The sequence below is a fragment of the Phodopus roborovskii genome, unplaced genomic scaffold (assembly GCF_943737965.1).
Source record: "Phodopus roborovskii unplaced genomic scaffold, PHOROB, whole genome shotgun sequence".
NCBI lineage: Eukaryota > Metazoa > Chordata > Mammalia > Rodentia > Cricetidae > Phodopus > Phodopus roborovskii.
In genome coordinates, this window is record NW_026126525.1 from 16,862,589 (window position 1) to 16,887,721 (window position 25,133).

The following is a 25,133-nucleotide window of genomic DNA, read 5'->3' on the forward strand; positions in this document are numbered from 1 at the left end:
CTATGATGGCTTGAATGAGATGTTCCCTATAGTCTCAGGCATTTGAACACTTGGGTCCCAGTTGGCGGTACTGTTTGGGAAGTTTAGGAGGAAGTGTTTGGAGGGGGTGTTGAGAATTTAAAGATTTGAGGCTCTCCCAGTTTGCTCTCTGCTCTGTGCATGGGCTTCAAGGTGAGAGCTTTCATCTTGCTAGTCCAGCAGCCATGCCTGCTACCTCCCTATCATGATGGACTCTCACCCCTCTGGAATCATAAGCCCAAATAAACTCTTTCTAATATTAAAAAAAAAAAAAAAAAAAGATTCCCTTCTCACAGATGCCTATAGCTTGTGATTAGTTGGCAGAAAATTAGACAGTACACAAACAAGCCAACAGCAGATGGTGGAGGTGGTTCATGGTGTTAATTATTTGTAAGTGAGGGTGTAATAAAACCACCAACCTGGATCACTTTGTGAGTAGAAAGAAAGATTTTCCAGTATAAGACCAAACTGTTGTCTGGGAGACAGAGAACATCAATTTCTTAGGAAATCAACCCAATTTTATATGCTGGTCAGCAGAATGGGGACCTTGGAGATGGTATAAGTTGTATGACAACTAGAGCAGTTGACCCTTGGGATGGATAAGGGAAGTAGTAGTTTTCATGATAAATAGAAACCTAACTTACAAAATTCCCAATGAATGCTGTATTTTGTTTTCTGTTTATATAAATAATAACAGTCCTTCTGCTTACCCAGTCAGAGACCTGTTTAGGACACTGTCACCAGCACTGGCATTTTGTAAGCCTACTTTAGACCTAACATTATTGGTATGAAATAAAGTAGAATTTATCTAGGTTTTGATATCAAGTTCATTGTGAAAAAAATGAGTCTTGGCAATCAACCACAACAGAAACAAAACCGTAACATAGGACTATAAATGTGTTGTCATGACCAGATGAGTGGGTCTATGTAACTGAAAATTAACCTGTTGTTTTAACTCAAAAAATTTGAACTCATCAATTTTTAAGTTTGTTTCAGACAATAGGTATTTTTCTCAACTTGGTAAAGTCTAAAAACAGCTAATGTTTATTATAATGTACTTAGTGTTTTCCATGCAATCTTTCCAAAATTTTATTTCAATTTACATATCTAATCTTGACAAAAACCCAGTTAAAACAGTAAGATTTTTGGACTCGATGTATTAAGAAACTTAAATAGTTTATGAAAAGTTCATGGTGGTAGCATTCTGATTTCAAAATGTTATACTGTATGGCGATTACAGTGAGTTGTGTTGAAACCAAATTTGGGAGATAGTATTGTAAGATATCATTTAGTGTCCACTGTTACGCACATAAGTTCCCACTTGAATTTTTTAAAGATGATTTCATCAAGAAGAGCATATAAATAATACAAAAGTATCCAAAGTGTCTGTTTCTAATGACTGACAGGAAAGAAGGGAATGGCGTGATTGCGGATGCTGTCATGAAATTTCGATCTAGTAAACGTAGCAATAGAAGATCCATGAAAAACAGGATTCATTCTGTGCTTCGAATACTGAGTAACTCTGGAAGCTTGGAAATAGCCCCTTCGAATGAGATAACATGCAAGTATCATTTCTATGACTTTTCGTTTTAATATATCTTTCAAGTTTACTCATTCAAATTCATATATTCATTAAATGAGAATCTCCCCTCATTATTTGTGATTGAACTATCAAAACTACTACAATTCTGATTGTAATATATAGTTCTCTAACACAAAACATTCTAGAATTTCTTCTTAAATGCAATAATTTCAACATGGGAAGAGATCTATTTCCTAGTATCACATGAGAGCAATATATTTTAATTTGTTCTACCATGTCTTTTTCTATTGTTTTGAGCCCTGTATAGAATGACACAACATGATAAAGAAAATGTATTCATTTTCTTTCTGAAATTGATTAGGTAAGTTAAAACTGTTCCAATAGGAGTGAATTTTAGGGGTTGAAATTTAAAAGGACTTATGGATTCAGTTTTATCTTTGTAAACTGGGAATATAATTCCTGCCTGATATCTCCAATTTGCATAAGAAACATGAAAATGCTTTTTGTATTTTATAAAATTTATTATGAAAAAACCTGCAAATGCATAAAATGCTTAAAACCTATTTGGCTAGATCAGAGAAACTGGCATGTCTATCATGCCAGACATTCAACAGTTCTTTCTTTGGGGGACAGTTAAAGTCTTCTATGCTAAGCATTTTAAAATATTCATTAATTGTTGTCAACCATAGTTCATGACAGCTGTAGAACATGAAAAGCGATCCTTCCTACCCATACTTACCTGTCAACTCATTCTCCTTTGTTGCTTTCTGCCAGCCTGGTCCCACAGCCACATCAGCCACAAATAACACACACAGACACTGTATTAGATATAAAGCTGTTGGCCTGTTACTAGAGTTTTTTATTTGCTAGCTCTATCTTAAATATTAACACATTTCTATTAATCTAAGTATTTCCATGTGGTCTTATCTTACTGGAGGGGGGGCCCATGTTCTGATCTCTCTGTCCTACATTTTGAATCTTCCTACCTCTCCCTGAATACTCCTTGTCTCCTAATCCCGCCTACCTTGATTTCCTATTGGCCAACAGTGTTTTATTCATTAACCAATAAGAAAAACATATTTACAGAATGACATATCCCACTTATAACACCAGATATTGAGGTTTGATAAGGATTAGGAGAAGCAAATAGGCTGAATAGATGTTTATTCAGGGAGAAATAACTTACAACATAGATGGACACCAACAGGTTCCTGGTCCCAAGGATGACTCCAGATGTTCTCTTGTCCCCATGCTGCAAGCAAGAGAACTCCGTGGGCCCCCTCCTCAGACTTAGTTCCCACAGGTAACTTCTGGCCCTGCCTCCACCCCCAATGGGCATGGTCTGTGCCACAAATGTGGACAAAGTGAGTATCTCACTACACTCCATCCCCTCTCCATTCTTTGATCCAAGACACCCTTAATAGGTTCATATTAAAGCTATCCCATTCCCTACTTCTTCAAGTTTAATGTTTTAGTTTCCTCATCCAAGTGAAATAAGTATTTGTTATCTTGTCCCATGACTTATTCTTCTTTAATTTAAATTAGAAACAATCTTATTTTACTTATCAGTCCCAGTTCCCTCTCTCTCCCATTCTCCCATGTCCCCCACTAACTCCCCCAATCCCATTCCTCTTATGCTCCCCGAAGAGGGCGAGACCTTCTATGGGGGATCATCAAAGTCTGTCACATCATTTGGTGTAGGTTTAAGCCCTCCTCCAAATGTCTAGATTGATAGAGTATCCCTCTATGGGGATTGGGCTCCCAAAGTCCATTTGTACACTAGGTACTATTCCACCACCAGAGGCCCCTTAGAATGCTCAGGCCTCCTGACACCAATATTCAGGGCTCCTGGTTCAGTCTTATTCTGGTTTCCTAGCTGTCAGTCTGGGTAGCATGAACTCTCCCTTATTCAGGTCATCTGTTTCTATGGGTTTCTGAAGCCTGGTCTTGACCCCTTTGTTCATCATTCCTCCCTGTCTACAACTGGATTCCAGGAGCTTGGCTCGGTGTTTACCTATGGGTCTCTGCTTCTGCTTCCATCTGCTACTGGATGAAGGCTCTAGGATGGCATTTAAGGTAGTCACCAATCACATTATCAAGGCAGGACATTTAGAGTAGCCTCTCCACTATTGCTTAGATTCTTAGTTGTGGTCATCTTTGTAAATCTCTGAACATTTCCCTAGTGATAAAGTTCTCTTTAAACCTTTAATGGCTCCTTCAATTAAGATACCTCTTTTCTTTCTCTCCTCTGTTCTTTCCATGACCCAATCTTCCTGCTTCCTCATATTCTTCCCCACTCTCCTCCCGTTCTCTATTTCCTAACTCCCTCCCCAACCCCATGCTCCCAATTTGCTCAGAAGATGTCCTTTTTCTCTTCTCCAGAGGATGCTGTATGTCTCTCTTAGGGTTCTCCTTGTTTCCTAACTTCTCTGGAGGTGTGGATTACAGGCTGGCAATCCTTTGCTCTATATCTAATATCTATATATGAGTGAGTACATACCATGTTTGTCTTTTTCTGACTGGGTTACCTCACTCAGGATGGTTTCTTCTAGTTCATCCATTTGCCTGCGAACTTCCAGATTCCATTGCCTCCCCCACTGAGTATTACTCCACTGTGTAAATGTACCACATTTTCTTTATCCATTCTTCAGTTGAGGGGCATCAAGGTTGCTTCCAGGTTCTGGCTATTACAAATAATGCTGCTATGAACATAGTTGAACAGATGTTCTTATTGTATGGTATATGCATCCCTTGGGTATATACCTAAGAGTGGAATTGCTGGATCTTGAGGTAGACTGATTATAATTTTCCTGAGGAAACACCATACTGATTTCCAAAATGGCAGTACAAGTTTGCACTCCCACTGGCAATGGAGGAGTGCACCCTTTCTCCAGCATAAACTGTCTTTGGTGTTTTTGATTTTAGCCATCTGACAAGTGCAAGATGATATATCACAGCTGTTTTTATTTGCATTTTTCTGATGGCTAAAGATTTTGAGTACTTTCTTAAGTATCTTTTAGCCATTTTAGATTCTTCTGTTGAGAATTCTCTAGTTAGTTCTGTACCCCACTTTTTAATTGGATTATTTGATGTTTGGTAACTAGTTTCTTGAGTTCTCTGTATATTTGGACATCAGCCTTCTGTCAGAAGTGGGGTTAGTGAAGATCTCCCATTCTGTAGGCCATTTTGTCTTGTTGACTGTGACCTTTAACTTACAGAAGCTTATCAGTTTCAGGAGGTCCCACAGACCTCAGTGTCTGTGCTACTGGTATTATGTTCAGGAAGTGGTCTCCTATATCAATTCATTCAAGGGTACTTCCTCCTTTCTCTTCTAAGAGATTCAATGTGGCTGGATTTATGTTGAGGTCTTTGATGCATTTGGATGCAAGTTTTGTGCATGGAGATGTATATGGATCTATCTGCAATCTTCTACATGTCAGCATCCAGTTATGCCAGCACCATTTATTGAAGATGCTTTCTTTTTTCCATTGTATAATTGTAGCTTCTTTGTCAAAAATCATGTGTTCATAGGTGTGTGGGATAATATTAGGGTCTTCAATTAGATTCTATTGGTCTACCTGTCTATTTTTGTGCCAATTCCAAGCTGGTTTCATTACTATAGCTCTACAATAGAGCTTGAAATCAGGGATAGTGATGCTTCTTGAAGCTCCTTTATTGTACAAGGTTGTTTTGGCTATCTATATCATTATGAGACCTTTGAAATTTTAGAGAAACTTTGCAATTTTAGAGTTATATTGCATATTTTAAATACACTAAACTTTTAATTTTTAACCTTTATAGACTGTAGGACTTTTTAAAAGTTTAAATGTTTTATATCCTTCTTTGGGACAAATGAGAAAGGAAAGTTTGTTATTGAGTGTGTCAAGTTGACAGTGGGTTGATTTTCCCAGCTACTGTTTAGTCAATTTGACACAAGCTAGAGTCATTTGGTTAGAGGAACCTCAATTGAAAAAGTTCTCTGGTAAGATACATCTGTGAGCAAGCTAGTAGGTTATATTTTTTGATTAATATTTGATGTGGAAGAGCCCAGTCCATTGTAGGTGGTACTGGATAATGTAAGAACATAGGCTGTGCAAGTCATGAGAGGCAAGCCAGTAATCAGCATTCCTCTATTGACTCTGCTCCTTTCCTACCTCCAGGTTCCTGCCTTGAGCTTGTGCCCTGGGAGTTGTAAGCCAAAGTAAACATTTTCCACTCAGGTTGCTTTTAGTTACAGTATTTATCACAGTTGTAAAAAAAAAAAAAACTATACCCAAACAACATCTTGACGATTTTGAACAGTTCCACAATGCACATGAGGTGTGATACCATTTTGACAACTGACTGATTACCTAGCAGGGGATAGCTGGATCATATGATAGCTGTATTTCCAGCCTTTCTTTCCAAAAGACCTCCTATTTTCCATAATGACAATGGTAATTAACAGATAAGTTTTGTACACAAACATGAGAAGGATCTCCATATCCTGAGACATGGAAAAAAGAAGCTTTGCTTGAGAGGGAAAGATAGAGAAAAAGCAAGTACTATTACAGAATGCTTTGACATCCCATAGCTTCTTTTACTTTCATTTAGAAAAGATAAATAAGGACCCAGAATCAAAGAGTCAGTATGTTGGCAGTTAAGATTCAAACTTAAGTGTTCCTTGTTAAAGAAGAAAGAAAAGTCATCAGCTGTTATTTGTTAATTGCTTTTCCTGCTCCCAACAGGATGGCTTAGCCCTACTAATACTTACAAAAGCAAAGGAAACATACAAACTTTATGAAACTGGGAATAATTTTTACAAGAACTATTTTTAAAGTATGAAAACCCATCTTAAGAACTTTGGTTTAATTTTATTGAAAATAAGAATATAGATGGTCCACTAAAAATTTTCCAGTCCAGCAGACAATAACCTGACATGGTTTCAGAAATTATCAATCCTATATGTACAACAGGGAAATCATTTTGAAGGAATTACAACTGTAAAAGTGTCAACAAATGTATGGACTAGCAAAGAGGATGAGGTTCTTTCAAAGGGATGAGAATGAGAAAAGGGAAATTTTAGGTCATTTATAACTGCCTATAGGTATGGTATTTCTTCCTGAATGATGAAATATATTAAATTTTAGATAAAGCGTGTTCATACTGAGTTTGAGATGACTCTAAGACCTGTCTTAGAAAATGCAGACCTAAAACCAGAGCACACTGTCACTACCCAGGGCTGACATTGTCATGCGTGGCACTCCCAACATCCTACATGCAACATGTATAGTAGCTTACTGACTATTGCATCACACACATCTTACATCCTGCAGCACAGATGATATCTCACCTTCCATTCAAAATGTTTTTTCCCTTCTAGTCTTCATGAACCATTCCTTAGCGTTTCCAAGTACAGTGTAAATGTTGTCCTTCAAGATAGCATCTATGATTCTCCTGGTTTCAATGCCCATTCCTATACTTTACTTTTCATTTGTAACAATTCTTTGGTTAGCATCAATCTGTAAATAATGTGTTGAGAGAGTCTCTGTTTTGCTCACTCTTAAGAAAACAGCACATAATGTAGCATTAGTAAAGTGACACATGTATATGCCAATGTCTACTCACAGGCATATTTGAAAAATGAATGATTAGCTACTATGTGATATCATATTGAACACTAATTACTGCTTAATGCCACCTTTCTTTTGCCAATAGAAATGAATGACTTTTGAATTGTGTCCCCTCCCACACCTAGTACACATCTCGCCACCAATATTGTCAGTTGATCCTGCTAGCCTTAAAATGTTTCCGCGTGCAACACCTGGTAATTATTTCATGAAGGATGTAAGCACAAACTTCCAACAATTTGTGTGCAACAACAAACTAGGATGAGGTTGCAAAGACAGATTTCTGGGGCACATGACTCAGAGATTCTTTCCAAAGGCTTAAGGTGGAGCCTGGGAATCTGAATTTCAGCAAACCCTCCCAGTGACTGTGTTCCCAGTTGCCTTAGCACTGAGCTTCATGAAATCAAGGTGAAATGATTTTCAGCTTCTATTTTCTTGATCTTATTATCACTCTTTCCTTTTTAACACTAGCACTCACTGACCAGGATACAGAAAATTTTTTGACTCAAGGTAAGTTTTTAATTATTCTGTAAGTATTTATCAAATTTTAAGGATTTAAAATCCAAGTCTTTTGAGCTCTCTGCCAAAGCCTTATCTGTGAAGTTGGCATCATCATTCTGAGTGACCTCTGCATGGTTCTTATAGAAAGCAGGCACCGCTTTTCATACTGCTGATGTCATAATATTTAAGTAAATTTCTCCTCCTTCTAGGAAAAAAAAAAGGGAATGGAACCACACAGTTGAGTATAATCCACTTGGCACTCAACCCCCAAACTCCAGGCAATTTTCTTGGCAGTTCAGGGAAGCTTTGTTCCTGTGGTTCTAATGCAATGTTTCTGTAGATTTGTAAATTATGTGTGATAACAACATTCATGTAGATTTTTGAACCACCAGAGTACCTTGATTTATTGTGTGGGTTTTGGGTTAATCATAAGGAAAAAAATGTAAAATGTATTGTCAGTTTGAAGCATATAACTTGAAAGGAAAGTTGTGTTCCAATGTCATTCTGCATACATTTTTACTAAGAGGATAGGCATAGAACTCTTAGAATCATGGAATTTACTTCTCAGATCAGCCAAATGTAGTTAGAAATGAGTTTCATGTACTTGGATTTTGATTTATTTTAGATACTTAAGAGATTTTAAAAAGGTACTTCAAGATATATTTCAATTCAGTTCTATGTTTAATGTACAATTATTTTGAACAAAACTGTAATAAAATAGTTCACTGAGGAATTTACTTGGAGAAAGCAGGAAAAGAACCCATACACACATATATTTCTTAATGAAAGCTTAATCCTCTTTATTGAGAAATTTGTAAGAACACAAATGCTTAGAATTAGCAATTACCAACCCAACAATAGAAATTATTATTAATGATATGCCTCTATTATTACTAATAAACATTAAACTGACTGTAAGAATAAATAGTATAAGGCTTTTATTTGAGAACTGATGAAATTAACCCATTCCAGTCCATTTTTAACATCTGTCTCTGAATTGTTTGTAGGTTTCTTAAGATATTTAAATAAAATTATATTCTATTTTTAAACTATGTTTTGTGCGTGTGTGTGTGTGTGTGTGTGTGTGTGTGTGTGTGTGTGTGTGTCCATATACATATGCTGTGGCATGACTATAAAGAGAAATCAGGTCTCTCCTTCCACTATATGAGTCCCAGGAATCAAATTTACAATGTCAGTCTTGGAGGCAGGCTCCTTTACCAGCTGAGTAATCTCACTGGGCCTAATTCAAACCTCTGTCAGGGTCAGTTCCTCTCAAAGGTACTTTTACTTATACACAGCCAGGTAAGGAGGACTAGAACATCATAATGAACTACAAAACCACTCAGAGGGCTTCTAGATACAATGGTTTTATTCTAACTTCACTATGTACATGCATCTTTCCTCATAATAACAGTTTGTGAAGTGTTCCATGGTGTGATGGGAGATGTCATTCTGTATATGTTTCTCATACTGGTTAATGAATAAAGCACTGTTGGCCAATAGGAAAGCAAGATAGGCAGGACTAGGAGACAAGGAGGAAAGAGGAAGTAGGAAGGAGGAGTCAAGATGGAGGGTCTGGAGAGAGCAGGACACCCGCTCTCGGTAAGATGAGAGACCACGTGGAAATACATAGATTAATGGGAATGGGTTAATAATTAAGACAGAGCTAGCCAATTAGAAACTAGTAATGGGCCAACAGCATTATATCAAATACAGAGTCTCTGTGTGTTAATTGGGGCAGGCACAGAGGCGGGACCAGACCAGTGGTGAGAGGAAAAACCTTACTCCTTACAATGGTGTGGGACTCAAAGTCAGTATTTCAAACAAGTTTGCAGGGGCAATCATTTTATAGGGCCATGGGTCATATTTTGAGTATTCAGAAAAAGGAAATCTCACAGGAGTGTGGGACCTATCACGGCATATCCATCACTGGCATGTGTTAGCCCACACTAATGACGTATCCTAAACCATTATGAAGACCCTCAGAAATATAATGGCCTTATTCAACTATGTCCAGAAATGGACTCTATAATGCAAATCCACATACATACTGAACCAGATACACAGGGATTATGCATGTCTATAATCCCAGCACTTGGCAGATAAAATTGGGATGATCGGTAGTTCAAGGTCTTTCTCCGTTATAGACAGAGAGTTTGAAGCTAGCCTGGGCTATATGAGGCCCTGCCTCAAATAAAAGTAAATGGTCATTCATTTGGAATATCCAGCATGTTTTAGGAAAAAGGTGGAAAATTTTTACATGATGAAAACTCATTGCAGTAATTTTTTTAAATGGAAAGAACCATCCCCTTGCCAGCATGTTAATACTTTTTTCCTATTAGAATGTGGAGCCCGTCCAGACCTTATAACACTATCAGAAGAGAGAATCATTGGAGGCACGCTAGCTGAGACAGGTGACTGGCCCTGGCAAGTCAGTCTACAGCTCAATAATGTTCACCACTGTGGAGGTATCCTGATCAGTAACTTGTGGGTCCTGACAGCAGCTCACTGCTTCAGAAGGTGAGTTCACAACTACTCTTCCTCCTGGGAATAATTAGGAAAGACAGCTATATGAAGACTCTACTACTACCCCCAGTACTAAACATAATTGGGTTGACACCTAAATAATTCAATGGAAATGATTTCTGAGTCTGTTCTTTTTTATTTATAGAAGCATAATTATCTTTTCTCCTTCAGCGTAATGATTTGCTGATAGTTCTCTTTTTCAAATGACAGTACTCTATCATAGCAAAGAACAAAAGGATCACATACTAGAGTGCTTAATTTAAATCCTTGCTATAAAAGTTCATAGAATTTATGTAACTTCACTCTGTTTTCATATTAAGGGCAACACTACTATCTAAGTGCTAGTGTTACTGGTAGGACTGGTTACACTCTTGTTTAAAAAATAATGTTAAGTTGTTGTGGTCCAGGCTGGAGAGATGGTTCATTCTCTTTCAGAGAATCCAGGTTCAATTTTCAGGACCCACATGGTGGCTCTAGCTTCACAGCATCCAACACTCTTTTCTGAACTCTGCAGGCATCAGACAAGCATGTGGTGCACATACATACTTTCAGACAAAACACTTATATATATATCAAATTAAATAAGTAAAATACTTGTTAATATTTTGTTGCAAAGGATTTTCATAGAAGCTAATTAGTAGACAGATAGTCAACCTAGAGACTAGAAAATCCCACTATTTAATTTTCCAAAATGATGTAATGCCTATATGGAACACAATATCATGCATCATAGAAGCACCAGATACAAACAGCAGTAGCAGTGCTACTACTTCAGAGTCATTAAATTAGGCCATTTACAACTAGACATTTGAAGTGGCTACAGGCTATTACTTACACTTTACACTTTGGTAAGTAACTGCTGAAGAGCAACTCTGCAAACTCATTCTGTTGGTACAAGGTAATGCTCACAATTATCCTAATAAAGGATTTTTATCATGTGTTCAATGTGATGAAACCTTCTAGTTTCAGACATATGTTGGTACTGGATATCCAAGGCTTAAAAAAATGGGGGAAACTAACTCAAAAAATCATGCAGAAAAAGTAAGCCCAAGTGTGTTCCTAATAATCTCTATTCTTTTCTCGGTCTTTTCCACTCAGTAGAATACAGCATCCTTATCATACACACAAATCCATCCTCACTCAAATCATTCCAAACTTGTTTCCACAATGATGAAATCAAAGATTCAGGTTCTCAGCATGTTTCTCATCTGGCTATTTTCATGTTTCCACATCTATAAAATTTCTCAACTTGCTGCTTTTCCATACAATGTTATCCTTTCTATATCCCCATTTGTTCATAATGGTATTCTTTGGGATATTCACAATTCCAAAGAGATGCTATTGAATCCTGAGAGCACTGTCTTTTATTACAGTTTTTTAATAAGACCATTTATTAAACGAAGCAGAAATAAACATGAACATGTACAGTTTCTGAACGAAAGTTCTAGGAAACCTCACATCTTTCTAAATCTTTATGCTACTGTTTTATAACTCAGTGTTAGTGGATAAATTTAAAATTTATTTCAGAGATCCCACTAAATTCACACGATTCTGGTTTAAATAGACATACTTGCTGCTGCATTTCAGGTAAGAAACAAAACTCATAAAACCATTCCATCATCAATATCACTTGAAATGCCAATATTATTGGCTTTTAGTCAAGCCCTTAGTGTGGAAACCAAAAGTATAAGCATGTGGACCTAGCATACATTTAGTGTAAGTCTAATTGGGGATGCATTAGAAACAGGATTATATCTGTATTCTGTTAGAACCTAGGTATCAAAAACCAAGGAAATTATGTCACTATCTTGAAAGGTATAATCACAAGTACCAACAGTGACTACTGAAGCCATGCAGGAAACATCTTTTAATTTTGCTCCCAGAGCTGAAAAATTATGTGGACCATGTCCTGGTACCCTCTCTAGTTATCTGATTATCACTGAGAACCATGGGAAGGGGCATGTTGAGGGATGGCGAAGTACCAGCTTATATCCAGGAACAAAGATGTAATGAGACTCTTTTGAAGATTATTCTATTGACATCTCCTCAAGGTATTTTCTTACTTTTCATGGCAATTTTTTACTTTTCTCGGTAATCTTTGTTGTTTTCTGAAAGAATACTTGTCTCTTCCTCTAGTATATTGAACTTCTAAATGATAGAAATCATAAATTATTTCATATGTTATTCCCCGAGACTTTTCTCATACAACCTAGAGAGCCATTGTTTGTTGAACTATGAATGGAGAGAATTTATAACTGTATTTTCTTTATGGTTTTTACCTAATCATAGGACTTTCTATCTGTTTGAAACACTGCTGCGCTTGAGTTCACCATAAGCAGTCATCATATTTATCTCATCTCATTAGGTTTCTGTAATATTCCACTGCCACAAAGAACACATGTCACGGGCATACACAAGTATATACACACAAAAGAATACTATCAATAAATATTTAGAAAATTTTCTGATATGTACCCAGAAGTCCATGTGTGTTGCTGGAGTTTCTTGCCCTGCCAGCTCCTACCACCCTTCTCAGCCCCAAATAAGCACACAAAGACTTATATTAATTATAAAACTGTTTTCTAATGACTAGGGCTATTATTGGCTAGCTCTATCTTAATTATTAACCAATTTCTATAAATATATGTATTTCTACATGGCCTTATCTAACCAGAGAACACCCGGCACATCCTATCCTCCTGGTCTCTACATGGCATCTCTCTGCGGTCTCTCTCCCTCTGCCTACTTTTCCCAAAATTCTTCTCATTTCCAGTCCAACCTATCCTCCTGCCTCTATTGGCCAAACAGTGTTTTATCCATCAACCAATTATACAAACATGTATACAGAAGGACATTCCCCCACCATATACAAATTTATAAATATACTGTAAAGCTTTCCAAATGTTTAGTTGTCCAGAAATACAAAAAAAAAAAAAAAAAAAAAAAAAATCCAACTTTCTGTCTAACCAACACTTGGTAATGTGCTCTTAATTACTTTTTTATCATTTTTATAAATATACATTAGGTATTCATTGCTATAATTTCTATTTCTTGATAACCAGTGAGTTTGAGCACTTCTTACATCTAGAAAGTGTTTTTGCCTCACTTTCCATGAATTTCCTATTAATAGTCCATGTCCATTCTACAATGGCTTCTCAGTCCACTTACTACTGGCTTATAGACAATATTATATAGCCTGCAAAGTTTATAGACATGACCTTGGAATGGTGGCAGTGTGATACAAAGCACTTAGAATGCAGAAACAAAATTATCTGAACTTCAAGATAATCCTCAGCCATCTAATAAGTTCTAAGCAAGCCTGGGATATATGAGACTATCACAAAAATTCAAATATTAAGCATTACTAGTACTTTCTTTTGGTTTCTCATTTATCAGATAAACTTGTGTATATTGTACTTAATTTTGACATAATAAAACGTATCCATTTTTTTAACCTTACATATGTGTTTTTAGGATGTAGCTTAAGAAAAACTTGATAATTACAAAGGTTCAATAATAATTTCCTATATTTTATGTTAGAAAAGTATTGTTCTTTCTACAAATATGTACATACTTATATACTATTTATATACATAGCATGCATCAGATTGAGTACAGAATAATCATTCATCTATTAACAAGAATGACAGCCTTCAACCTCCCTACTATTTGAATAGCTCTTCCTTCTCAAAACAAGAGAAAAAAACAGTACTCAAAGGGAATGATTTAAAATAGAAAATATAACAATTTCATAATCCCTTGATGCTTGAATGAAAACACTAGGGAAGAAGAAATAATGACATTCCCCTACACCCGTTTTCAATATTTGTAGTGTTAGGATGCACTCACTGGGATAGAAAAAGTTGAGATAATTTATTACTTCAAGATGTGTTTTCTAAAAAGTCCTTCTCTGTACAGTTAGAAGAAAATGACCATTTAAGCTGCTAGTAAGAAGTTCAATGCAGGTCTGAGATTACATTGCAGGAAAATTTACCAATGAGATGGTAGTGGTAAATACAAAACTCATTATATGAAATTCTCAAAGACCTAATAAGATGAAAATACAAGTACTAATATACGAAGAGCTTATGAATTCCCTACTTAATAGCATGTTTTGTTTTTTTTTATTTTTAGCTACTCTAATCCTCTACAATGGACTGCCACCTTCGGTGTTTCTACAATACGTCCCATCTTAAGAGTGAGAGTAAGGACTATTGTATCCCACAACAATTACAGATATTCAACTCGTGATAATGATATTGCAGTTGTACAACTTGAAAGACCTGTCACCTTTAACAGAAATATCCACAGGGTGTGTCTCCCTGCAGCAACCCAAATTATCCTACCTGGTTCTGTTGCATATGTCACAGGATGGGGGTCACTCACTTATGGAGGTAAGTGTTTCTGGAAAATAAATAGCTAAACAACAAATTTTCTTTTATTTGTTACTATGGATATTTGTTTTTGAGTTTTAACACAGGGTCACATTTTAATTCAGGATAGCTTGAAACTTATTATGTAGCCCAGGCTGGCCTCACCTACATAATCCTTGGCTTCAGCCTTCCAAAAGATGGGACTATTGACATATACCAATATATCCATCTTTGTAAATTATTAAATGTAGAAACAGCCTGAGAATAGCCTCTAATAGAGAAGCATCTATATCTGGTCATCCCTGACTCCAGCTACAGCTATTGGCTCAATAATGTAGAGGGACCTCAGACTCAGCTCAAGACAAACCAAGGCCATATTCTCAGCACAAAGGAAGTTTACTTGTTCCATAGGGGTAGGGGGTAGGGACAAGGGACAAAGACAGGAGATAAAGAATGAGAGATAAGGGAAAGAGAATGGAAAGGGGAGAAAACTAGCAAAGGAGAGGGTGAAGGTGTATTTGTTCAAAAGGAACAAAGTACTGACCCTGGATAGAGGAGACAGACATTGCCTATAGGCAAATGGCTGTTTATAAAGGGAAAATGGAAAACCCCGTGTTAGGATGAGTTAGTTAATTTTGATTGGGCATGTCAACTAGGTTGGAACAAAGGGATTGATTGTTGGATGTCAATACTTTGATAGCTGAACCTTGGTATTGAGCCTCAGGAGGAGAAAGCAGCCAAATAAAAGAATGGACCTGGGGACCATCTTTAGGAAGATAATCTACCAGTTTTTAACAAGGGAAAGGGAATGGGGAACAAGGGTAAAACTTGCCAAAACCATGTTTGCTGTATTTGGGTTCACTAGAGCCACTTCAATAAGTTCCTTATTAATATAGAAAGTTTAGTCAGGTAGTGGTGGTGCATGCTTTTAATCACAATACTAAGGAGTCAGAGGCAGGATGATCTCTATGAGTTCAAGGACAGCCTGGTCTACAAAACTAGTTCCAGGACAGCCAAGGCTACACAGAGAAACCCCATCTCAAAAACCCAAAAAGAAAAAAGAAAGAAAGAAGGAAAGAAAGACAGAAAGTCAATCTATGCTTTTCTGTGATGAAAAGGAGAGTTCAAAAGAGTATGTATGACCTAGGACTTTAACACTTTTTTCTTATTTTACATATCCATCCAAGTTCCCTCTCCCTCTCTCCCTCCCTCCTCCCCACTCTCCCTCCCTCCTATACTTTCTCACCACCACCACCACCCTCCCAACCCACCCTCCCACTCCACAGGGAGGGTGGTGCCTTACAGGAGGGGTCAACAAAATCTGTCAAGTCATTTGGAATAGGGACTAGGCCCTCCCTCCTGCCTCTATGTTAAGGGAGTATCCCTCTACTCCATTGGGATGGTGCTCTGAAAGTCCTTTTGTACACCAGGGATACATCCTGGTTCCATAGTCAGAGGTCCCTTAGATTGCCCAGGCCCTCTAACTGAAACCCATGGTCAGGGGGGTCTGAGTCAGTCTAATGCTGGATTCCCAACTATCAGTCTGGGGGCCCATTAGCTCCTCCGTGTTCAGGTCAGTTGTCTCTGTGTTTTTCTGTAGTGTGGTCTTGCCCTCCCTCTCTGCATCTGGATTCCAGTTTGGCTCAGTGTTTAGTTGTGGGTGTCTGCTTTTGTTTCCATAAGCTACTATATGAGGGCTCTATGAAGGTGGATAAGTTAGTCATCAATCTCATTATCAGGGAAGGACATTTATGGTAGCCTTTCCAATATTGCTCAAATTGTTAGTTGGGGGTAGGTCTCTGGACATTTCTCTAGAGTCAGTTTTCTCTTCAAACCATAATTGCTCCCTCTTTTATGTTCTCTCTCTCTCTCTCTCTCTCTCTCTCTCTCTCTTCTCTCATCTATTCCTCCCCTGACTCAATCTTCCTAGTCCCACATGTTCTCTCCTCCCCTTCTCTTTCTCCTAGCTCCCTCTCCACTCACTACCCCCCCACTCCCAATATGCTCAGAAGATCTTGTTCCTTTCCCCTTCTGTGAGGGACCTTGTATGAATCTCTTAGATTCCTCCTTGTATCCTAGTTTGAATTATAGGCTGGTGATCCTTTGCTCTAGGTCTAAAATCCATATATGAGTGAGTACATACCATGTCCCTCTTTATGTGACTAAGTTACCTCATTCAGGATGGTTTCTTCAAGTTTCATCCATTTGCCTGCAAATTTCAACATTCCATTGTTTTCCCCCCACAGAGTAGTATTCCATTGTGTAAATGTGCCATATCTTCTTCCATTCTTCAGTTGAGAGACATCCAGGTTGCTTCCAGGTTCTTGCTATTACAAATAATGCTGCTATGAACATGTTTGACTACATGTCTTTGTTACATGGATGTGGATCATTTGGGTATATGCCTAAGATGGGGATTGCCAGGTCCTATGATAAACTGATTCCCATTTTCCTGAGGAACCACCATACTGATCTCCAAAATGGCTATAAGAGTTTGCATTCCCACCAGCAGTAGAGGGATATTCCCCTTTCTCCACATCCTCTCCAGCATGAGTTGTCATTGGTGTTTCTAATTTTAGCCATTCTGGCAGGAGAAAGGTGGTATCTCAGAGTTGTTTTGATTTGCACTTCCCTGATACCTAAGGATGGGGAGCACTTTCTTAAGTGTCTTTCAGCCTTTTTGATTTCCTCTATTGAGAATTCTTTCTTCAGTTCTGTACCCCATTTTTAATAGGGTTATTTGGTGTTTTGATGACTAGTTTCTTGAGTTCTTTATATATTTTGTTAAGTTACTCTGGGATGAAATGAATCCTATAGCCATAGCAAGGAACTCCACATAGAGATAAATATTGACCTTATTCATTAATTAAATGAATAACATTAAAATTAAAATAAGCACAATTTGTAAGAACAATTAGCCAAGAAAAAAGAATAACACTATCAGGTGATAAACAGAAGAGAAAATTGACAATTTCCTTGGGCTATTACAACCATAGCAACAATTATTTCTCTAGGGACTAAAAAAAGGTCTTACTTGTCCCAGAAAGCATTTCATTGTGTTCTTTTGACCCAGGTGGCTTGATATAATAGATAGATTTAATAGCAGTCATGAAAAATAGTGCCATGCAGTTCTGGAAGAGCACTATCACAGATTAGTTCCTTATGGCCCTACTGACTTCTCATCTGCCACTAAATGTCTATTGATGTGTAGCTTTCTAATCCAAAATCCATCAGTGAACAATTTAAATAGTGTAAGCCAATTTTAGAATAAATATTGGGGCGCTATTGATGTTTATTGGGTTTTTCATTTTTTTTTTTTGAGATGGGTGTTCATGGTAGTCCAGGTTGATCTCAAATTTACTTATAAATGGAGCTGACCTTGAAGTCCTGATCCTTCTATACTTACCTTCTAAATGTTGGGATTACAGGCATGTGTGACCACATTGAACAATTTATTTATTAACTCTAAGAGTAAAAAGGACAATAACCATAAATTAAAAAGAAAAAGAACAGAGACATTTGTCTCCCTAAGGAAGTTCTCCCTTCTCTTCCACAAGAATCTTCACCCAGAGGAAACTCTTAAGGCATCTTCTGGTGGTTTTCCTTTTAAAACAGATAATGTTTTGAGTATTTATACTAATTCTCCAATTCTGCCTAGAGTCATTAATTCATATTTGCTGGAATCTGTTTCATTTATGTTTTTATACTAAATAGGCAACACAGTCACCGATCTACGACAAGGACAGGTCAGAATAGTAAGTAACAATGAATGCAATGAACCAGCTGGTTACGGTGGAAGTGTCTTGCCTGGAATGCTCTGTGCTGGAGTGCCTTCTGGTGCTGTGGATGCATGCCAGGTAAGTCCAAGACAGCCTTATCATTGTCATCATCAAGAAGTTTATAGGCATTTTTAAGCACATCACCCTGTGACAGATATAAAGTTAGCAACAATTACCACACACGACTCTGAACCTCAAAACATGTGTGCTCTTAATTATAGAGAAAAAAATCTTTTGAATCTCATCTGTCATGAAAGTATTAACTTTTAGTTTTTAATTGCTATGAATGGTCAAACCAATATGATATAACATGGTGGACACAACTAATGATAAAGTATGATATATTTCAAACTTGCTAGGGAGTAAATTTTTATGTTTTAATCACAAGTAATAATGTTAAGATTTTGAAGTTTGCTAGCCTGATTTTTAGTATTTTGTATTTTACCCATAAATCATAGAATCATGTCCTATTCTAAAATTGTATATAATGATGAATTCCCATAAAAATAAGCAATTATTTAAAGTTTGTAAATAGTAATTAAATTTTAACTTATACTGTTTTATTTGTAAACACTCCTCATTCTCAGTCCAATTAATAAAATTATTGTAACATGAAACCACCAAAGATGCCTAATTTTTGAAGTAATTTAAAGATAAAATTGTATGCAGTATCTTAGTTATTTGAACCATGAGATAACCTAAATTATATAATAACAGAAAAGGAAAAGAAAGAAAATGGGAGGGAAAGGGAGGAAAGAGAGAGAAAAGGGGAAGAGGAGAGGAATGGGGAGAAAGGAATGGAAGGAAAAAACTTTGTCTCTAGACTGTGAACTTTTAAATTAAATATCCAAAACGAGCAGTAACTGTACAATTGTCTCCTTGCAGAAATTAGTATAAGATCTAATATCAAAATTTTAATGAAACTTAACAGACTCCTTTAAGCCAATGTAGTCACAGGAGCAAATAGTTAAACATCGTTATAAATACTCTAATTTCTTCAGGCATGGGACGCTTGCCCATCTTCCATAACAACAAATTGTCAAGTTTCATAAAGTTTTCTAAAGAAGTCAACAGTCAACCAGGTGGTGGTGGCCCATACCTTTGATCACAGCACTTCGAAGGCAGACATAGGAGGATCTCTGTGAGTTCAAGACCAGTCTGGTCTACAAGAGCTAGTTCCAAGACAGGCTCCAGAGCTACACAGAGAAACTCTGTCTCAAAAAACAAAACAAACATACAAACAAAAGAATCAACAGTCAGAGAGTAACCCAGGTTGACAATTTCAGACCTAGTGAAAGTGTTGGTTACAGCAACTTGAGGGGATAGCATACTAAGATGTTCTTTTTGGTTTCCCTTTCTCATGCCCTCCCTCAGCTTTGTGTATACAAAGTCTGTACTTCATTTCAAGTCTGTTGATGACATCATTATTGTGAAATTTTCCCTTGTTCCACTCCAGATCTTACAGATCGTTACTTGAAACACTCTAACGCAGAGATTTTCTATCTCAAAAAATATAATAAATGAATAATATTTTACACAGAAGCTTATTATGTCAATCTCATACATTCATTCAAAAAATACATCTATTCATTTCTATGTTACATTCCATGTGTAAATGCAGCTAGATGTTCCCCGTACTCATCAGATTTACAAAAAAATAATTCAAATACAACCAACTGCCACTAGGCAGCAAAATTAACCAGCTATAGTAAAAGTTACATGGCACTCATAGTTAGCTAGTGCTTATATATAGTGGATAAACTACATTTCAGAAAACTTTGTCAGTATAGGAAGAAGAAGTATCAAAAATCCCAAGTGGGATTTCCAGCTATCAGTCTGGGGGCCATTAGCTCCTCCTTGTTCAGGTCAGCTGTCTTTATGTGTTTCTGCAATCTGGTCTTGTTCTCTCCCTCTGCATCTGGACTCTAGTTCGACTCAGTGTTCATTCATGGGTGTTTGCCTCTGTTTCTAACAGGTACTAGATGAGGGCTCCATGATGGTAGACAAGTTAGTTGTTGATCTCACTATCCAGGAAGGACATTTATGGTAGCCTTTCCACTGTTGCTCAAATTGTCAGTTGGCAGCAGACTTGTAGGCCTCTAGACCTTTATTTAGGTTCAGTTTTATCTTCAAACCAATAATGGCTCCCTCTTTTATGTTCTCTCTCTCTCTCTCTCTCTCTCTCTCTCTCTCTCTCTCTCTCTCTCTCTCTCCCTGTCTCTGTCTCTCTCTCTTCTGTCTTCTATTCCTACCCTGGCTCAATCTCCCTAGTTGCATGTGCTTTCCTTCCTCTCCTCCCCTTCTCTTTTTCCTACTTCTCTCTCCACACTGCCCCACACTTCCCATGTGTTCTGGGGGGACTTGTCCCTTCCCTTTTTGTGAGGAACTTTATATGGACCTCTTAGAATACACTTTGTATCCTAGTTCCTCTGGTGGTGTGAATTATAGGCTGGTGATCCTTTGCTCTAGGTCTAAAATCCATATATGAGCGAGTACATGCCATGTTCCTCTTTTTGTGACTGGGTTACCTCATTCATGAGGGTTTCTTCTACACTTTCCTACAAATTTCAAGATTCTATTTTTTTTCTGCAGAGTAGTATTCCATTGTGTAGATGTGTCACATCTTTTTTATCCATTCTTCAGTTGAGGGGCATATAGGTTGCTTCCAGGTTCTTGCTACTACAAATAATGCTGTTATGAACATAGTTGAACAAATGTCTTTGTTGCATGGATGTGGATCATTTGAGTATATGCCTAAGATGGGGATTGCCAGGTCCTATGATAAACTAATTCCCATTTTCCTGAGGAACCGCCATAACTGATCTCCAAAATGGCTGTACGAGTTTGCACTCCCGCCAGCAGTGGAGTAGTGTTCCCCTTTCTCCACATCCTCTCCAGCATAAGTTGTCATTAGTGTTTCTAATTTTAGCCATTCTGGCAGGAGTAAGATGGTATCTCAAAGTTGTTTTGATTTGCACTTCCCTGATAGCTAAGGATGTTGAGTACTTTCTTAAGTATCTTTCAGCCTTTTTTATTTCCTCTATTGAGAATTCTTTCTTCAGTTCTGTACCCCATTTTTTAATAAGGTTATTTGATGTTTTGTTGACAAGTTTCTTGAGTTCTTTGTATATTTTGGAGATCAGCCCTTTGTTGGATATAGGATTGGTGAAAATCTTTTCCCAGTCTGTGGGCTGCCATTTGGTTTTGTCCACTGTGTACTTTGCCTTACAGAAGCTTCTAAGTTTGAGGAAGTCCCATTTATTAATTGTTGATCTCAGTGTCTGTGCTCCTGGAGTTATGTTCAGGAAGCAGTCTCCTATACTAATTTGTTCAAGGGTACCTCCCATTTTCTCTACTAAGAGGTTCAGTGTGGCTGGATTGATGTTGAGGTCTTTGATCCATTTGGACTTGAGTTTTGTGCACGGCGATAGACATGGGTCTGTCTGCAGTCTTCTACACACAATCATCCAATTGTACCAGCACCATTTGTTGAAGATGCTTCCCCCCCCACACCCCATTGTATTCTTTTAGCTGTTTTGTTGAAAATGAGGTGTTCATAGCTGTGGATGGCATTGCTCTACATGTGGAATTGGGGTGGGGGAATGGGAGGGGAGGGTGGTCAGGGTGCATGTGAGGGGGGAGAGAGGGTAAAGGGAGGGAGCAGGAGAGGGAGGGAGCAAGGGAGGGAAGGAGAAAGAGAGGGAGGAAGGGAAAGGGAACTGGGATCGACATGTAAAAAAAAAAAAAAAACTAAAGTGATAAAAAAAAAATCCTGAGGACCAGTGAAATGGAGCATGAATGCATCATTCAAAGGAGTGAGGTACCAGCCAGCTTTAGGCAGTACTTGTCAAGCAAGTTGGTGATTCATATGCTGACCTTTCTCTCCATCTAAACTATTAATTAAATAGGTATGGAAAAACCTAACTACTAAAAGCAGCCAAATGAATGGCTGACTTTTCTAGACATGCGTTTGGTAATAATAGCTGGGTTTTATTAGTACTACCTGTACACCAAGTTCTTCCCAAACAACTTTGTGTGTTAAGCTCACTTAAACTCATAAAAACGTCATTTATTGATAAGAGAATTGCAGTGCAGAGCTGTTAAAGAACTTACTGGAGTCCACATAGCTGACAGGTGAAGGACTCAAACTCAGGCTATCCAGCTCCAGATTTCAAAGAATTACATCATAATACAGTGTCTTCTAATTTATCTCCCTAACTGGATTATTGCATGTGTAACTTGTTTTTAGGCAGCAGTTATTACCATTGATTGGTAAATATCTTATATGAAATGCTCTGCTTACTGCCATAAAAATTTCTTACCAATTATTCACCAAAAGAACACTGACAGATGATCAGATGACTTACTAAGCATCATACTGGGTAGTAAAAAAAAAAATAGGTAAATAACATGACTATAAACTCATTCACTCAAAAGCTATTTCTTGAACATCTTCTATGGAAATCAAGGCTGCAGCAGTGTCCAGAACAAGGATGCTCCCTTCCCTGGTGAACTTCACCAAAGCCCTGCTCACACAGACACTGATCAAGTATACACAATGCTGATGCAAGGAGAGCTGACTAGTGGGAATACGCAAGTGTTCCTAAAATGTTAAAGAAGCCGAGACACACATACCACAGAATGAGATCACAGGCAGAAACTAATAGAGCCCCAACAGAAGTACAAAGGAAAACAGTGGTGCATAGGATACTTCCTAGAATGGATGTGTGAGAAGAAGAGGAAGCAACCAGGCAACCAGGAGGTACCTGAGGAAAGCCAGCTAACGAGTTTTACACCTTCTCGGCCTTGCTTGTATACTTTATTTCAGTATTTTTTTTTCTGATTGTCTTTCAGGAAGACATAGGCTGGTTTAATGGCTAGGACTTCCTGTATTGCTTTTACATTTAAATAATCAATTGCTTTGTTTTCTTCAGGGTGATTCTGGTGGCCCACTAGTCCAAGAAGACTCACGGCGGCTTTGGTTTGTTGTGGGGATTGTGAGCTGGGGATATCAGTGTGGCCTGCCAAATAAGCCAGGGGTGTATACTCGAGTGACAACCTACCGCGACTGGATTCGCCAGCAAACTGGAGTCTAGTGCCACAAAAGCAAATGTGTTGTGAAGTGTATATGCAAGTGTACATGACTCAGATGTCATAATTTTACTTTTCAACTGCAAAGGAAACTGGAACTGTCTCATTGTAACATAGTATTACATAAATATGCCTTGACAACAGTATTTAATATTTCTTTGTCAGTATGGAATTTTACTTTCTCAAGAGAAACCAAGTGAACATTGTGTTGCATTTTATTATGGCTAAGTAAGAGTGGAAATATGTTAGATTAGTTATAGGGTTAATAATAGACACACTAAAGTTGTAGTAGTAAAAAATATGGTACCTTGAGTCAAGGAATCTGGATAGAAAAAAGAGTCAGAGTGTTCTATGAAGACGTTTCATTGAAGCTGGTAGTACATAGAGTGTAGGATTGTGCAAAGGAAGTCTCAGAATAGTATGAATAAAAGAGCGATGTGAGGACAGAAAAACAGTACCTGTTTAGAATGTCTGGATAGTCAATATTTTCTAGAAAAACTTAGTTCTAACATTAAATGTTGAAGCTACTATACAAAATTCGTAAAACCTGTAGTAATCCTAATATTTGACAGTATCACATTCCTATACACATCTCCCAGGATGTTCCTGGCTATTGAACATTTGAGCTAAATTAGTTATTTCAAAGTGAACCCGAAAGACGTACAAATAGTTTTAATGGTGAATTCTAATTTTAAATATTTTATGTACATAGAAGAAAGAACATATCTCCTCCATAGAGAAGCTGAGGTGATGAATCCATACAGGCTTCTCAGCTATCTTTGCAACCACAAGACTTGTAGGAGGAAATTCCTACTACCAACTTCCTACCATTGCTGTTATTTTTTAGAATAACCTAACACTCAAAAGCAAAATTTAAGTACAAATTAAAAGTGAATGATGATGAAGAGGTAAAGAGCTGGTCTTCAAAGGTAAAGATTAAATGGCTTAATATCAATAAATCTGTTCTGGAGACAGAAGGATCTCACATTCATAGCTTCTCTGTCTGTCTTGTCTCTGTGTCTTCCCGTGTTTATCTTTCTCTGTCTCTATCTCTCATTGTCTCTGTCTCTCATACACATGCACCCACACACACAGAGAGACACACACATGCACACACACACACACACACACACACACAAGTTGACTCACACATGCAACCACTATCATCAAGGAGTACAAATTAAAATAGAATCAATTAAAACCACAGCAATATATTTAACCTGACTCACAAGTGAACCAGGTTTTTATAGGCTTCCAGTGTAGCTAAAGATTGGTTCTGCATGATCAACTGTGTGTCTCAGCCACCCTCTAAAACTAACTCCTTACACCTGGAGATGAGAGATGCTCAAGATACCACAATGAAAACTTGGCTCTTCCTGGAGTAAATTATGATGTCTGAATTAAAGCAAACTCTGACAGAAAAGGATTGAAAAATGTAACCAACTTTTGGAAAGATGTATACACAAAGCTTTGCAACATTTTATTTCAAATAAACTCTTTTATAATTGTTTCTGCCTAATTATTTATGGAAGTTATGATTGCTGAAGGATGATCCAGAACAATTTATTTTAATTGGTTGTCTAATGAGAGAACTTGTAGCCAGACTCTAAAGGCTGGGCAAGTTCTGCCACCTATAATCAAACTCTCTAACTGAGGCAGCGTCCAGCTTGACACTCCCTTGGTGCATCCTGTG

General features: G+C 37.5%; 1 protein-coding gene across 1 annotated transcript in view; it reads left to right on the forward strand.

Annotated features, from left to right (window-relative positions):
* Positions 1-23,561, forward strand: part of Tmprss11d (transmembrane serine protease 11D) — a 44,559-nt gene extending 20,998 nt beyond the window's left edge. Inside the window, exons 5-10 of the mRNA XM_051198603.1 lie at positions 1,425-1,579; positions 7,642-7,680; positions 10,014-10,191; positions 14,332-14,591; positions 18,285-18,427; positions 23,284-23,561. Of these exons, the coding sequence (XP_051054560.1) occupies positions 1,425-1,579; positions 7,642-7,680; positions 10,014-10,191; positions 14,332-14,591; positions 18,285-18,427; positions 23,284-23,445 (937 nt within the window). The 3' untranslated portion in view covers positions 23,446-23,561. The remainder of the gene's footprint in view (positions 1-1,424; positions 1,580-7,641; positions 7,681-10,013; positions 10,192-14,331; positions 14,592-18,284; positions 18,428-23,283) is intronic.
* Positions 23,562-25,133: the final 1,572 nt, after the last annotated feature.